At 33.3% G+C, this 14,245-nt stretch overlaps 1 protein-coding gene across 3 annotated transcripts in view; it reads right to left on the reverse strand.

The window, feature by feature from the left end:
• The window catches only part of SEMA3A (semaphorin 3A), a 596,670-nt gene that overhangs the window by 46,698 nt on the left and 535,727 nt on the right, over positions 1-14,245 (reverse strand). For all 3 annotated transcript variants that reach the window (XM_027838692.1, XM_027838693.1, XM_027838691.1), the window contains 3 exons: positions 7,059-7,203; positions 4,191-4,410; positions 795-886 (listed from right to left, as the gene is read on the reverse strand). In XM_027838692.1, coding sequence (XP_027694493.1) covers positions 795-886; positions 4,191-4,410; positions 7,059-7,203 — 457 coding nt within the window. The remainder of the gene's footprint in view (positions 1-794; positions 887-4,190; positions 4,411-7,058; positions 7,204-14,245) is intronic.

Here is a 14,245-nt window from a genome sequence, read left to right on the forward strand (position 1 = left end):
TGGGATCACTTTTTAAGTGTATTTAATTAAGTATAATTAAGGCTTTAAAATCAGGATTTGCTCATTTCTCTTCTCTACACCTTACATGTCTTCCACCTTAGTTGTTGAAATCCTATAAATCTTTCAACATCCAACTCAATTGGCATTTCTTTTCTAAAGGCTTCTCTGATTTAGTAAGAAGTTATTTCTCTGACCATTGATATTTCCTAGAACACTTTATTCCACTTTTATGTACTTATCTCACTTAATTTCCTGTTATCATTATTTGTCTTCTCTCTGACTTAATTGTTGAAGTTCTTAATGGCAGGAACTATGTGTTATTCATCAACATGAATGACAGTTTCTTATGTATAATAAGTGTTCAATAAAAGTTTCTTGTATTGAATTAAAATTGATTAAAATATATTATCATTGATACAACAAAATAAGTCTGCAACATAATTCTTTTCATCCTTAGTTTTAACAACTATTGAGACTTATTTTTTTTTAGTGAGGCAATTGGGGTTAAGTGACTTGCCCAGGGTCACACAGCTAGTAAGTGTCAAGTGTTTGGTCTGAGGCCAGATTTGAACTCAAGTCCTCCTGACTTCAGGGCCAGTGCTCTATCCACTGCACCACCTAGCTGCCCCTACTGAAACTTTTAAGATTTATCTTGACTAGTGCCTGACTTTTTAATTGACAAGCTAATTAGAAGGGTGCACTCGATCGCTTGTTTGCACCAAGTTCAATGTGCAGCTGTCCAAGGGAAAAAGTACTGCTGAACTTGTTGACACTTAAAATTAAGCAATACTCACCCGAAATACTGTCATTTCTTCCAGTAAGACTTCTTCTAAATCATGCCAAGTCTCCTTAGGAATTGAAACTACTTTGAGAACTGTCCCAATGTCTTTGAGAGAAAGAAAAGGAGATGACTATTGAAAAGGTCACATAATGATGGAGGGCATAATAATATTAAAATTAATGAATAAGCTTTATTTTGTGTTTGCAAAATTAATACATAATAAATCTAAGAGGCATATTTATTATGTGTTTTAAGCACCCAAACTGGGATGCATTTTATCTAAGAAAAAAAAAATTGGTTTATGAAGGGCATTCTCTTGAAGTTGTACACATTTGTTCAGTTATTTAGTCATGTTCAACTCTTTGTGACTCCACATGGGGTTTTCTTGGCAAAAATATGGCGTGGTTTGCCATTTCCTTCTCCAGTGGATGAAGACAAACAGAAATTAGATGACTTGCCTAGGGTCATGCAGCTAGTTAGTCTCTGAGGTCACATTTGATCTCAGGTCTTCCTTACTCCAGGCCCAACATTCTATCCATTGAGTCACCTAGCTATCACCCAAAACAAACTCTGCCTCCCAAATTAAAAAAAAAAACAACATATTTAACCAAAAAGGAATTATTAAAAGTTTAACTGTGATGTCTAAATAGAATTAAGCAACATTATTGTCATTATTACTATTGAAAAGAGCTCAATTGCTACTTGCCACAAAGGAATAGATAAAATTATGTGCATACTCCATTGAACAAGAAACATTTGTTTATCCTTATAGGAATGCCATCTTTTTCCACTTTTATTTCAAAATATGAAAGTTATTATAGTAACTACATTTTGAAGGAAATTATAAGAAACACTAACTGATGAAGATGTCAGATCATTTTGGATCAGGGAAATGAATGGTGAGATAAAAGGATTTAGTGTGTGTGCATGTATGTGTGTCCGCAAAGATAGTCATATAATTATTGTGATGAATGACAGCAATATGGTTTCAGGAAAGGAAAAAATAACATGATATATCAATGGCTTTTTAAAGATTATACACTTTATATAAATAATTCCTCAGAAATCAAAACAAAACAAAAAAGGAAATTTAAAATAATAGAAAACATGATTAGTCCAAGTTATAATTGGCATTATTATTCCTCAAATATTCTATTCATTTCTAAAAATACAAATTCTCCTCTGTGACAAGTACTGTGGATTGGTTTCTATTTGGAAAGCAAGAGTTCTAATTTCTAAATTGGTATTTTTTTTTAATACTTGATGAACATAAGGGGGAGAAATTTGTAATTAAACTGAAAGCTAATGAATTGAACTTTCAGTTATGGCAGGAGAAATGCATATAGACAAAAAAATTGAGTCTTATTTTGGCTACATGTGCTCATTTTAAACACGTTTAAAACACTGTAATTATTAAGGGGCTACCTAGTAAAGGATGTTACAAAGGATTAATTTGTGTGTGAGCATGTCTACCTCCAATGAGAACCCTATGGAGTTACACATCTGAAGTGGCATGTTGATAAAGAAAAACAATGGATTTCTTGAATTAAAATAAGTTGACTGTGCATCTCTGAAAAAATCAAAATATAGGATACTCTTTTAAGAAGACAAGTATTTACAGGAACTTAGGCTTTTCAGAACTCCAAGAGTTAGACTATGTGATTCTCTTGAACTCTTCTGATTATATCTCTGGTATCACGAACAGAATTTATCAGAGCCTTAAATCAAGTTTTACAAACTAGAATTTCAAACAATTTCATACTCTTTTAGAATTAATAGACTCTGGTGAGCAACTCATTTTAAAAGATAAAATTACTGTTATTAATTCACTTTACTGACAGATAGACCAATACTTTGCTGACTGATATTCCATCCGAGTCTGACATTCAGTATGATCATGAAAGTGGGGCTTTTAATTTTGGTTTGTGACAAGAAGACTTCAAAAGGACAGATTTTGTTTCTTTTGTTGAACATTTCAAAGCAGACTTATCATAAGGAGAAAAAACAAATTTTTACACTGTCAAAAATTATCCCCCCAAAAAAGGAGTAAGAATGATATAAACTGTAGGAATTGAGTGGCATTTACTATACATTCAATTACTCCAAATTTTGAACATAGAAAAAATACTTTATTAAATTTTTTGGCATTTTTATATTCCTAGAAACAAATAAAATTATTAATTAAAAAATAAATCCAATTAACATAGCTAATTTCATTCAATTTTTATAAAGCTACTTAGGAGTTGACATTAATGCCTGCAATCCAAGACTAAAATAATATTGCAAAGAATCATATCCATATTGTTCTTGGACCCTTTTAATGAAGGTGTATCACTCATAAAAATAAAGGATAAAATAATGTTCAGGACCTAACATTATTATACCTGATAGCACAATTACTTCTGGTTTGAAATTTTTAAGTCTTTAAAGTACCTGTTGCCCAGTGACATTTATCTTTGCAATTCTAAATGTTGTTCATTGTTTCCCAACTAAGGAAAATAAATGTTACTACATGGAGTTTTAGCAGAGTAATCAGCTTCCCACTGATTTATGTCAAGCACTAACAAGGATGGAGACTAGAGATTTATTGCCTTGGAATCTGACCCTTCATACCAAGTTGCAGATTTGCAACTGGTACCATTCAAAAATAGTATTACTGTTACAGAGAAAAAAAAATAAAAACAGCTTATGTCATAGTACCAGTGTGAACCAGTCACAGACCAAAGAGGTATCCAAAGGTTAGATTTTAATTGTGGAGTCTGAATATTTAGACATTGAAAATAGGAGGTGGTTATAGAATTCATAAATTTTTTCTAAAGTTTTACAAAGCAAGAGCTTGGATGTTTCCATGGAGAATTTTGCCATTTCTGCCATGAACTCTTCTAATGACCTGAAGGAAAATTAAACACATTTTAATGACAATTTTATTTCTTTATTTTCTTTTCTGCTGTTAGTTTTAGGCAAGTTCAAATCACATTACATAAATGAGTTATTTGACTAAACTTTTCCACAAAATTAGGAAACCTTCAGGAACAGAAAGGAAAAATAATTCTTTGCTCTAGAGAGAAAAAAAAATTGTGAGGCACCTACTGAACCCTAGTGAAGTGACTAGGGACACCAAATGTTCTCCTAATCATTAGGTACACCTGTTCATATTCAATCATGGACAAATTTAGGTCACATTGAAAAGGAAAGTCATTAAAGTGATGTCAACAGACCTGAGAAGAGAATTGTTTTAATAGGCTTTTAATGACTTAATGTTCAGTTTTCAAGTTAGACCTTGCAAATGAATATGGCAACTTCTTTTGGTTACCTTAATTTTTTTTTTTTTATTTCATTATTGGGGAGTATTGAGCACATTAGTAAAATGTAATTGACATGTAAATTTAATGCTGAAGTTGACTCTTACCTGTTCCAATAAACATGACATCATATTGGCCATCTTCTGCATCCACTCGATCTACTACAATTTGTGTAAACTGGTATTTCACATCTGTTTTTATCATAATTGGGCGGTTATTAATAGGAAACACTGGATTATACATGGCTGGATGACTTCTTGCAAATGTTATAACATCATCTGGAAGGTCCTTTGTTGAGTCAAACCCTCCAAATGTTTTACTGGGACACTGAGAATGTAAGAGCACAGGATATCTGTCAATTAAAATTAAAGGTGGAAGAATAGAGACTACATGAAAAACACAGATGAGTATGAGAAATACTATGAGAATTCTAGTTCATTGGTAATTGCTTTCAGTTTTGTGTGTATGTGTGTGTATTTTTTATGCATATACATGTCTATGTGTATACACACAGGCATGCAAACACCCAGAAAATATATATGACTATTTTACACAAAAATGACATTAATGGTTATATCTTTTAGTAGATTTAGTTAATAGTACAAATTTTCCAAGTATACACACATACACATACATACATATGTGTGTGATACATAAACTTCCCACTATTCAGCTCTTAGAGTTTTATAAAAATTGGAGAATGAAGAACATTTTCTAGTACTTATATCACACTGCAAATTTTGTTTCACTAGTATTGATTTCATAGAGTAAAAATGGCCATAAAAGAAGAATTTGCAATTAAGAAAAAGACATATTTCAACAGAACATTCCAATATCATTAGGGAAACTTCTCTGAATGATGCATTCGCAGATAAATACACACACACACATACTATATATATACACACACATATGTATACATATATACATACATACATACATATATATTTTGCTTTTACCTAACTCATAATAGCACATAACAGATATAAATGCAGTGCCTAAAACCAACTAACATTTAAAGAGGCACTTATTGTTTTATATTTTCTACCATAGAACCAAAACTATGTATTTTTGTGACCTAAGGTAATTCTGGTGATGATTATCAGTATTTCATGTAGAATGGAGTCTACAAAGCATGGACTAAAGAAAAAAATTGATTCACACTGACAAGAAGACTTCACTGAATTTGATCTTGTAATACAAACATTCACAGGTTAGAACATCTTCAATCACTTGCTTTTTGTCTTATACACAAAGAACTTATGTTATTCAAAGAGTTTTTAGGACCTGAAATGTAATTAACAGAGATTCCTAATCATGTAGGATGCTCAGAAGAAGAAATCAATTCCCTTTGTACTTGGCACAGATTATTAATCATTCATCTAGTTTTTATAAAGGAACAAGAAGACCAATGAGGAAGTCAAAGGCTCAAAAGAATTGCCTAGTGAGGTTTGTGGTTTTATTTTCTGGGATATTTTATATCAACTCCAACAAAGTATTTTCAATAAAATAAAATATTTAGAGGTGAAGAGTTTACTATTGATTGAAGTTATTTTTTTTAAAAAGACAAGCCTTTATGTCTTCAGCTTTCTATTATCATTCTCTAAGTAACTTACATGCAAAATTTTAGATTAGAATAAGTTACAAATGAAGGTTTAAAAAAAGTCCTGAATGATTAACTACTTGGTCCCTTACATTCCTTTCTTTTATAAAGGATAAAGTAATATTCATTTTCATTACTAACAGATCATTCAAACTTAGTTCTTTTCTAGTAGTTGTGTTGCATTGGTGTCTGGGCAGCTACACACTTTAACCTGGCACCATAATGAAACACATGGACTTTATCTTTGGAGCAGTGCACAGCAAAATGATCCATCAAGGGATTTAACTGTCCATTGACATATTTAGAAATGATTTATGGCTAAGAAAAAAAAGGAAACTCCTCTATGTGGAAAAGGTAGAGTTGACTTCCTTCAGTCTACCTTAGAAAGATAACATAATTTTTCACCCGGTACCTAAAAACATATCAGTATAAAATCGTGCACAGTCACTTAATCCCAATTGCTTCACCAAAAAACAAACAAAAGAAAACAAAACAAAAAACCAAAAAAATCATGTGATTGTCCATCTCAACTCACTAGAATGTTTATCAGAGGAAAGGGCAGTTTCAGTTATCTGGATATTCAAGAGGAACCTGAATTCTCTAGGAAAAAAATGAATCTTCAAAGGATAGGATTTGATATATGAGAATTCCTGGTGGAGTACAGAAGTTTGAATGCCGTAATAGTTTTTTTTTGTTTTGTTTTGTTTTTCAGGTGGTTTGATGACTATGGCTAAAGAATACCATTTAGAAAGCTGGGAAAAGCGTACTGTGGAAAGTGTATGTTGAGAATGTATGAGTTCCATTAAACATAAAGAAAGTCTGCATACCAGAAATTCTGCAATCAAATACACTAAATCTGTCTTACTAGATTATGGTACCAGCAAAGGAGTTCTCTAATTTATAAAGGTAGATCTGCTACATTGTAGATACCTCTCCAGCAGAAGCAGTCTAATGTATGACTGTGCTCTCATGCTACCTAACCTATGAAATCTGATCACAAATATAGTGCTGATGATGAAAACGGTACAATTCTACTATGGGGCTTGCCTCTAATGGAAATTAATGTAGTCCGTAATCCAAAGTCAATCAAAGTGAATAAACAGTGAAAAGATTTTTTTCCTATCTAGCAGGAAGGTTAAACACTATTTGGACTAAAACATTAAGGTTGACCAAGTATGTATACAGTATACAAGATGTATAGTTACATAGTATATATTTTAGTAGGTAACACCATCTAATTATAGGATAATTTACTCATCCATATCAACAACTTTAGAATACACACATGTTCATCTAAATCTAGACAACTTATTTGCTTAAAACAAAACAAAACATAGACACAATTCTCATTTTGAATATCCAGGGGACTTACAGTTCCTGGACGTGGATATGGAACTCTTCCTTGATATGGCACCCATTGATAGTTTGGACCATCCCTATGTGCATATGGACCAAGAAACACCCTTCTCACATCACTCATGCTGTACATACACACAGCTGACCCCTTGAAGATGTTACTAAAAGGTAAAAAGAAAGTCCATTTCTTCAAACAATCTATCAATTTAATTACAAAAGAACCATGTGGATAACGTCATTTTGCATTCTAATATATTATGGCTATTGATTTTCAGAACTCAGAAATGCAGCCTCAGCATATACGAACTTATCCTTAGAGAATACATTCATATGAGCCTAATACATGAAACTATTCTACAATAAACAGTTGATAAGTTTCTTATTGAATAGAACATAAATAGGTAACCAACTCAGGTATTTAGTAATTAAATATTTTAATCAACTTATTCTTGATACAATAAAAATGTGATATTAAAATTACAATGCACATCTGCTGAAAATATTTCATTTCTATTAGAAGAAAAGAAAAATTTCACACACACACACACACACACACACACACACGCACAGGCACTTTGAATTAGCATTCCAGGAATGTGGGCACCAGAACTAGGATAAAGCTAAGATAATCCAGGGAAAACTATAGTTTATGTTTGTAAAGAAATATAGAAAAAAATAGTTTATGGTGAATGCTATTTTCACAACCTTCTAGGGTCACTCCCAAAGAAAGTAGTTCCCCAAATGATGCTGTACAAATGATTTGATTGTTTCTTGGGAAAGTTTTAAATAATCTTTAGTTTTCTAATTCTATATGTACATATGTATCATCATATGAAGACATATAACTAATAAATCTGTATTGGTTTATTGAACTAGGTAGCATGCTTTAGTGGAAGATCCATGGCCTTGGAGTCAGGACAACTAGATTCATGTTCTAGGTATGCAATTATGGGATGTAGGGTGAATCATCACTTTTGAGTCTTGCTTCCTTTGTCCTTAAAATGAGGGTAACGATGCAGTATAATACCTACATTATAGGCTTATTCTGTGGTAAGAATTTTTTTTAATATAAAGTACTATGTAAATGCTCACAATTAGTATTATAATGATGATTGTGGAAAATCTTCAGTATTACTTCCACCCTTGATAGCTATCCTCAGAGGTAATTCTTAGAATGGTTAAAAAATTGGAATGGTATATTTTAACTCTAGTCAACTCTCTTTCTAAAAGTGACATAACCCTTTTACTACATTTACCCTAGAAACAACCCACTAAATAGGAGTTTGGAGATGTCATTTCATAGATTTGTATAACAGTGGTGGTGTCAATGAGGCAACGTGGTATAGTGAAAATAGTATTAGATCTGAAATCAGGAGATCTGATTTTAAATTCCCTCTGACACTCTTCACTTGAGGTAGCTGAGCTTCAGTTTTCTCATCTGTAAATTGGAAACAGTTGTACTACATGTCTCATAGAGTTTCTGGGTGCGTTCATGTTTAGTTGTTTCAGGTGTGTCCAACTCTTCATGACCTCATTTGGGATTTTATTGGCAAAGATGCTGGAGTGACTTGTCATTTCCTTCTCCTATTCATTTTACAGATGAGGAACTGAGGCAAACAGGGTTAAGTGACTTGCCCAGTGTCACACACCTAATAGGTGTTTGAGGCCAGATTTGAAGTCAGAAAGATGAAACTTCCTGACTTCTGGCCTGGCACTCTATGCACTACTTAGCTGCCCTATGTATATGCTTATACTATTTTTGCTGTGTAGAAAAAAAAGTGTGATTTGTTCCATTAACAAGGTAATCCCCCATATATCAAATATCTTGAAAATCAATTTCTCAATACACTTTAAATTATCTCACTTGGTCCAGTCTAAGTGCTTTTCCCAACTCGATTTCCTTGACTTCCATATTTACTTCATCACATAGCAAATTCATAATTTATGATAAGGGATCACCAGATTATAGTCTTTAAATATGGTGATCTCTTACCATAAATTATAAATATCTCTGCCTAACTATTTAGGGTGGAGCTGACACCAAAGATTTTTCACAAACATTATTATATTATTTGTGAGCAATTAAATTGTGTTTTACATTTCCAAAAATACCTCAGTGTAAGTCTATAAGTTAAGTAGTACAAATATCGTCCTTCTAATGACAAGGACATTATACTACTAAAAGGTTAGCACTCCATATATGTAAAGTATTATTTATTAATATTGTTGGTGATGGGAAAACTTAGAAAGAATGACTGGATAATGTAGGTAATTTGATATTTTAGGATTTGGGGACATCCAAATACTGATGTCCTTAGGCCAATATAGATTTGAAGCTAGAATGGGGGTGAGTAGTTAGGATGGATGGTGTAGATTAGATAATCAGGAGAGCATATACTCATGGAAGATAAGGGAATTATATATTTTAAAGAGTTATAAGTCTTTAAAGGCATACAATATTTAAGATAGCTGAAGAATAAGGAATCTTTTGAAAAGAGAACTGGATTTGGTCAGGAAGTAGTTCTGAGTGACCCTAGTCCCTCAGTCTTCAATTTTACTGTCCTGTGGGCAGAATATTATGCCATGCCTGGTGATAGACTAAGAAAAACTTTGACTGGAATTGTGATTTAGGTAGGGATTGGTCTAAATGACCTATATTTCCTATGCAAATTCAAGATTCAATAATTTCATGATTATCTAAGAACACAGAAAATTAGTTTATATTTATAAAATTTTGTCTAATAGTTTTAAAAGTTTGATTCCTTCTCCCTTCCCAAATTTATACTTTGTTTCTCCATCATTCAAATGTCTCAAAAAATCAAACCCTCAGGCGCATTCAACATTTTTCCAACTTCAAGAAGGAACTCATAAGTACTTGGTCCGTTTTAACTGTTCTTCCCAAATTCATTTCATAAAGTTATCTTATCCACTTTCACATGTAGTACTTTGGGGACCAAGAGAGTAGACTTAAATATAATGCTCCCCTGTCATAGATACTAAAGATATGTTGCTATGAAAACAATGGCAGATTTATTCCATTTTTCATCTTAGTGGTGATTCCCTTCCAATTTCATCTATAAATGATGTGCTTTGGGAATTGTGTGTCTCAGTTGGTTATCACTCCCACATTTCTGCAGTCACATTATGAGGTAATATTGCTTGTAATCTCCCAACATCCTCCCTCTTTAACATTTAGCAAATTATTTTATATTCTAAATCAGTTTTGTTTTTGGCCACCATGGTTTCTTGTTTGTGAAGATCAAACTGTAGTTTGTGACAGTTTCTGGGCCCTTTAAACTTTCTACCTGTGGTGATTACATCAGTTATTTAAACTTATATAGAAAATGCTAATAATAAGCATCAACATCTCTTTTTATCAGTTTGCCATCTTGTTTTCAATAGTTTATTTTGAATGGTTCAGTTTAGAGCTGTTTTAATTGCCTTCTTTTCAACTTTATCCTTTCTTCCAGTTTGGTGTTGACTTTGATCTTTTCTGTAAGCATCAATTATCTACACACAGATAGCTGAGGCAGAAGTGATTTCCCCTATTTGATAACTAGTTGTATCTTAATTTTTATGATATAGTCAATTTCATTTTCCTGTGATTCAGTGCTTACCATGTCTAATATTTGAAAGGTATTGTGGTATACATTAAGAGAAGGCCGGCCTTTGAGTCAGAAAGACTCAAGATCAATTCCTGCATCTCTCACATACTATCTGTGTGACCAATAGGTCTCAGTGTTTCCAGGCAAATCTCTAAGACTATGAGTCATTGACAAGTTGCTGATGTAAATCAGTGAAAAGGAGTTTTCATACTGGGAGTTCCCCATACCAATGAAATCACATATTTAAAAGAAAATAGTGCTCACCATGTCCAGTGCCTTCCAACTCTTTTCTGGATAAAAAAATAATCATAATATACAAGTGGAAGGAAGGGTTCTAGGTTGTTTATGAGCCATTGGCCTTTTATGTCTGAATTCTGAACCATATTTTCCAACTTTTTTTTCACCATCCTCTTGTATGTCCAACTCCACACTGAAGTCATCAAGTATTAATGGATATGTTTAATAGTTTGAAAGTTCTTGACAAGTTCTCCATATAATTTATCTACTTTGTCCTCTGCAATAGATGGTGTATAAGATACAATAATCTTCATAGCATTCCTTTTGCTTTTTCTCATCATGGGGACCATAAAAAAAGTTGACCAAATGTCCTAAGAAATTATGCTTCTTGCTGTCTTTGGTCGCATGATGTAACCAACTCTGCCAATTCCTTTATCTCTCTCTCCAAGGAGAATCTTCCTTGGAGCCATCCTTCCATTTAACTGCAACTTCTTAATATCTTCTGGTTTCATTTCTAGTGAGAATGTTAATATTGATATGGTTCAGTTCCTCCAGTAATATATTGTTTATTGGTCATTGGACAAGGTTCTTGCTTTTATGAAAAGTTAAATTAATGCTTCTAGATGGTTGAAAAAAAAATCTGTGTGACTCTTAGCACCCCTTGCCCCTTTTCTGCAAGTGTGACCACTTGTTGATTAATTCACTGTTTGAATGATTGGAGTGGAAGATGGCCACCTAGGGCCAATGGCAATTTTGTATTTCTCTTTGTTACTTGGGATGCTGTGGTCATATAATTCATCATTTCTTAGTGCCCATCATGCTGAGATGAACTTTTTCATATTCCAGCCATAGGGAAACTATGACCTCGAGGCCACATGTGGTCCTCTAGGACCTCAAGTATGGGCCTTTGACTGAATCCAAACTAATGTTCTGTGAAGTTTGGATTTAGTCAAAGGGCCACACTTGAGCACCCAGAGGGCCACATGTGGCTTCGAGGCCATAGTTTCCCCACCCCTGAGCTAGACTGTTCTGAGGACAGCAGAGGCTCAAAGCCTTCTTCCAGAATTTGCAATGTACTGTGTACGAATCTGAAAACAGCTGCTCATTACATTACCTCTTTGAGAATCTTTTAAACACGAAGGTTAAACAAGATGATCTCTACAGCCATTACTACTATAAAAATCTAGGAACTATTATTTCCAAGTGACTGAGATAAAAGTGGGATATTTGACTCAATTTGTCTCAGTTCCCCATTGACTTGTCTTAATTCTTCATTTTTCCTTTATTTATGCAGCTACAACATAATAAATCAATTTTAATTTTATGCATGAGTAATGTTATAATATAGGTGAATACTTTAAAAAAAAAAAAAGGAATGCATGTTTCTCTCTCAACCAAACCCTTTTCTGTAGAAAATTTGTACAAAAATGATATCATCATGAAAGACATATACTCTTAAGTTTTGGAAACTGTCCAAAAAATGCATGCATGTGTAGAAAATATAACAACTAAACCTTAATAGTTTATAGTAACCTAAAATTTAGTGTAACAATAACTATTATTTCATTATTTAATACCTAGGTAGTGCCATTGTGGGTTTATATTTATTGTTTTATAATATACTCATTTCTCTTTTAGAAGAAAGAAACATGAAGGAGTAAAAAATGACTTTTATAGAGCTACTTAGCTTCTATGTGTATAGATTGAACTAAGCATGACTGAAGGTTTTGGTGGTTCTGAGTCACTGCTGCTTGTTAATTGAGATGACACATGAGTAGCATGCCTATTTCTGTGTCTCCACTTACTCATTAGGTATAAATGCCTCAGTGACTCTTTTTACAAACATAGTCAATTAGGCTGTAGGAGAAATTTATTCTAACTGCTTCTATTTAACAAAGAATTATTATTATGTAACTCTTACATGCAAAGCACTATGCTAGAGACTAGACAGAGAAAACCAATCTGGTTCTTGCCTTCAAAAAGCTGAAAATCAGGGGGAATACACATACACATGTACATATATATATATATACATGTATGTACACATACCTATACATACATATATAAACATCAGGGAAGGCTACATATGTGGGAGGCAACAAGGTACAGTGGAAAAGACAAGATTTGGAATCATAAGACTTGAGTTTGAATTCTTGCTCTGCTACTTTTGTGACCTTGGGAAATTAATTGAACCTCTTAGAACCTCAGTTTCCTCCCCTATGAAATGAGGTGTTTGGATTAGATGGCTTCCAATGTCCTGCCAGCTCAAAATCCTATGAATAAAGCCTGAGCAAAGCCTCAGTGAATGAAAAGGATGTCAGCAGGCTAAGTTATATTAGAATAGCCTGTATTAATTTAAAAAAAAGTAGTACAGTAAAGATTGAAGAACTTGTTTGGAAAGTACAGTGTATGAAAGGCAGTATTGTGGAGGACTATAATGACAGTTTAGGAAGTTTATATTATACAGGCAATAGGAAATCACTGAAATGTTTTTGAATGAGAGAATGACCTCACTAGACTTGTGTTTCAGAAATAATAATTTGGCAGCTTTGTGAATGATGGATTCGAAGAGGGAGAGACAGGAGGCAAAGGTACCAGATGGGAAAATATGAAAGAAGAAAAGGGTAATGGCAGTTTGAGTATTAGAAAGGGAGGAGTGAATGTAGAATCTCCACAATATTGCAGCTGACTGATGTTGGAAGTAAGAGAGAAGGAAAAACCAAAGAAGATTCCAAATTTTTAAGCTGGGAAGACTGAGAAGCTATGGTACCATCAATAGTAACAGGAGAGGTAGGAGGAAGAGAGGAGTAACAGTTTTAGGAGTGAAAATGATGAGTTGAATATTGGATAGATTATGTTGGAAGTGCTAACAGAGCATCCAGGTAGACATGTCCAGTAGGGTGTTGGATATGAAATACTGGAGTTTAAGACAAGATGAAGAATGGATATGTCATATGGAGAATAATTTCCACATAAGTGAAAATTAAAGCAGTGGGAGTAAATGAAATCTCCAAAGGAGATAGCGTGGAGAGAAGAGAAGACAGAAGATAGCTTTGGAAGATATCCATCCCTAGGGATGAGAAAGAGAAAGATGAGCCAAATGAAGGAAACTGAAAAGCTATGCTAATAGCTGGTGAGAACCATTAGTGAGTAATGTCACAGAAATTAAGGCAAGAGAGAGCATAAAGAAGGATGTCAAATAAAGTCAAATCAAGACACACAAATGGCAGCAGAATGGCTAAGAAAGATGAGAACTTAGGCAAGTCTCCAGGTTTATCCATTAATAAATAAATTGGGATGCTTAAGAAAGTAGTTTAACTGAAGTGATGAGGACAGAAGCCATATTATAGGGAGTTGAAGA

Source organism: Vombatus ursinus, unplaced genomic scaffold (assembly GCF_900497805.2).
Source record: "Vombatus ursinus unplaced genomic scaffold, bare-nosed wombat genome assembly UNPS02014830.1, whole genome shotgun sequence".
Taxonomy (NCBI): Eukaryota; Metazoa; Chordata; class Mammalia; order Diprotodontia; family Vombatidae; genus Vombatus; species Vombatus ursinus.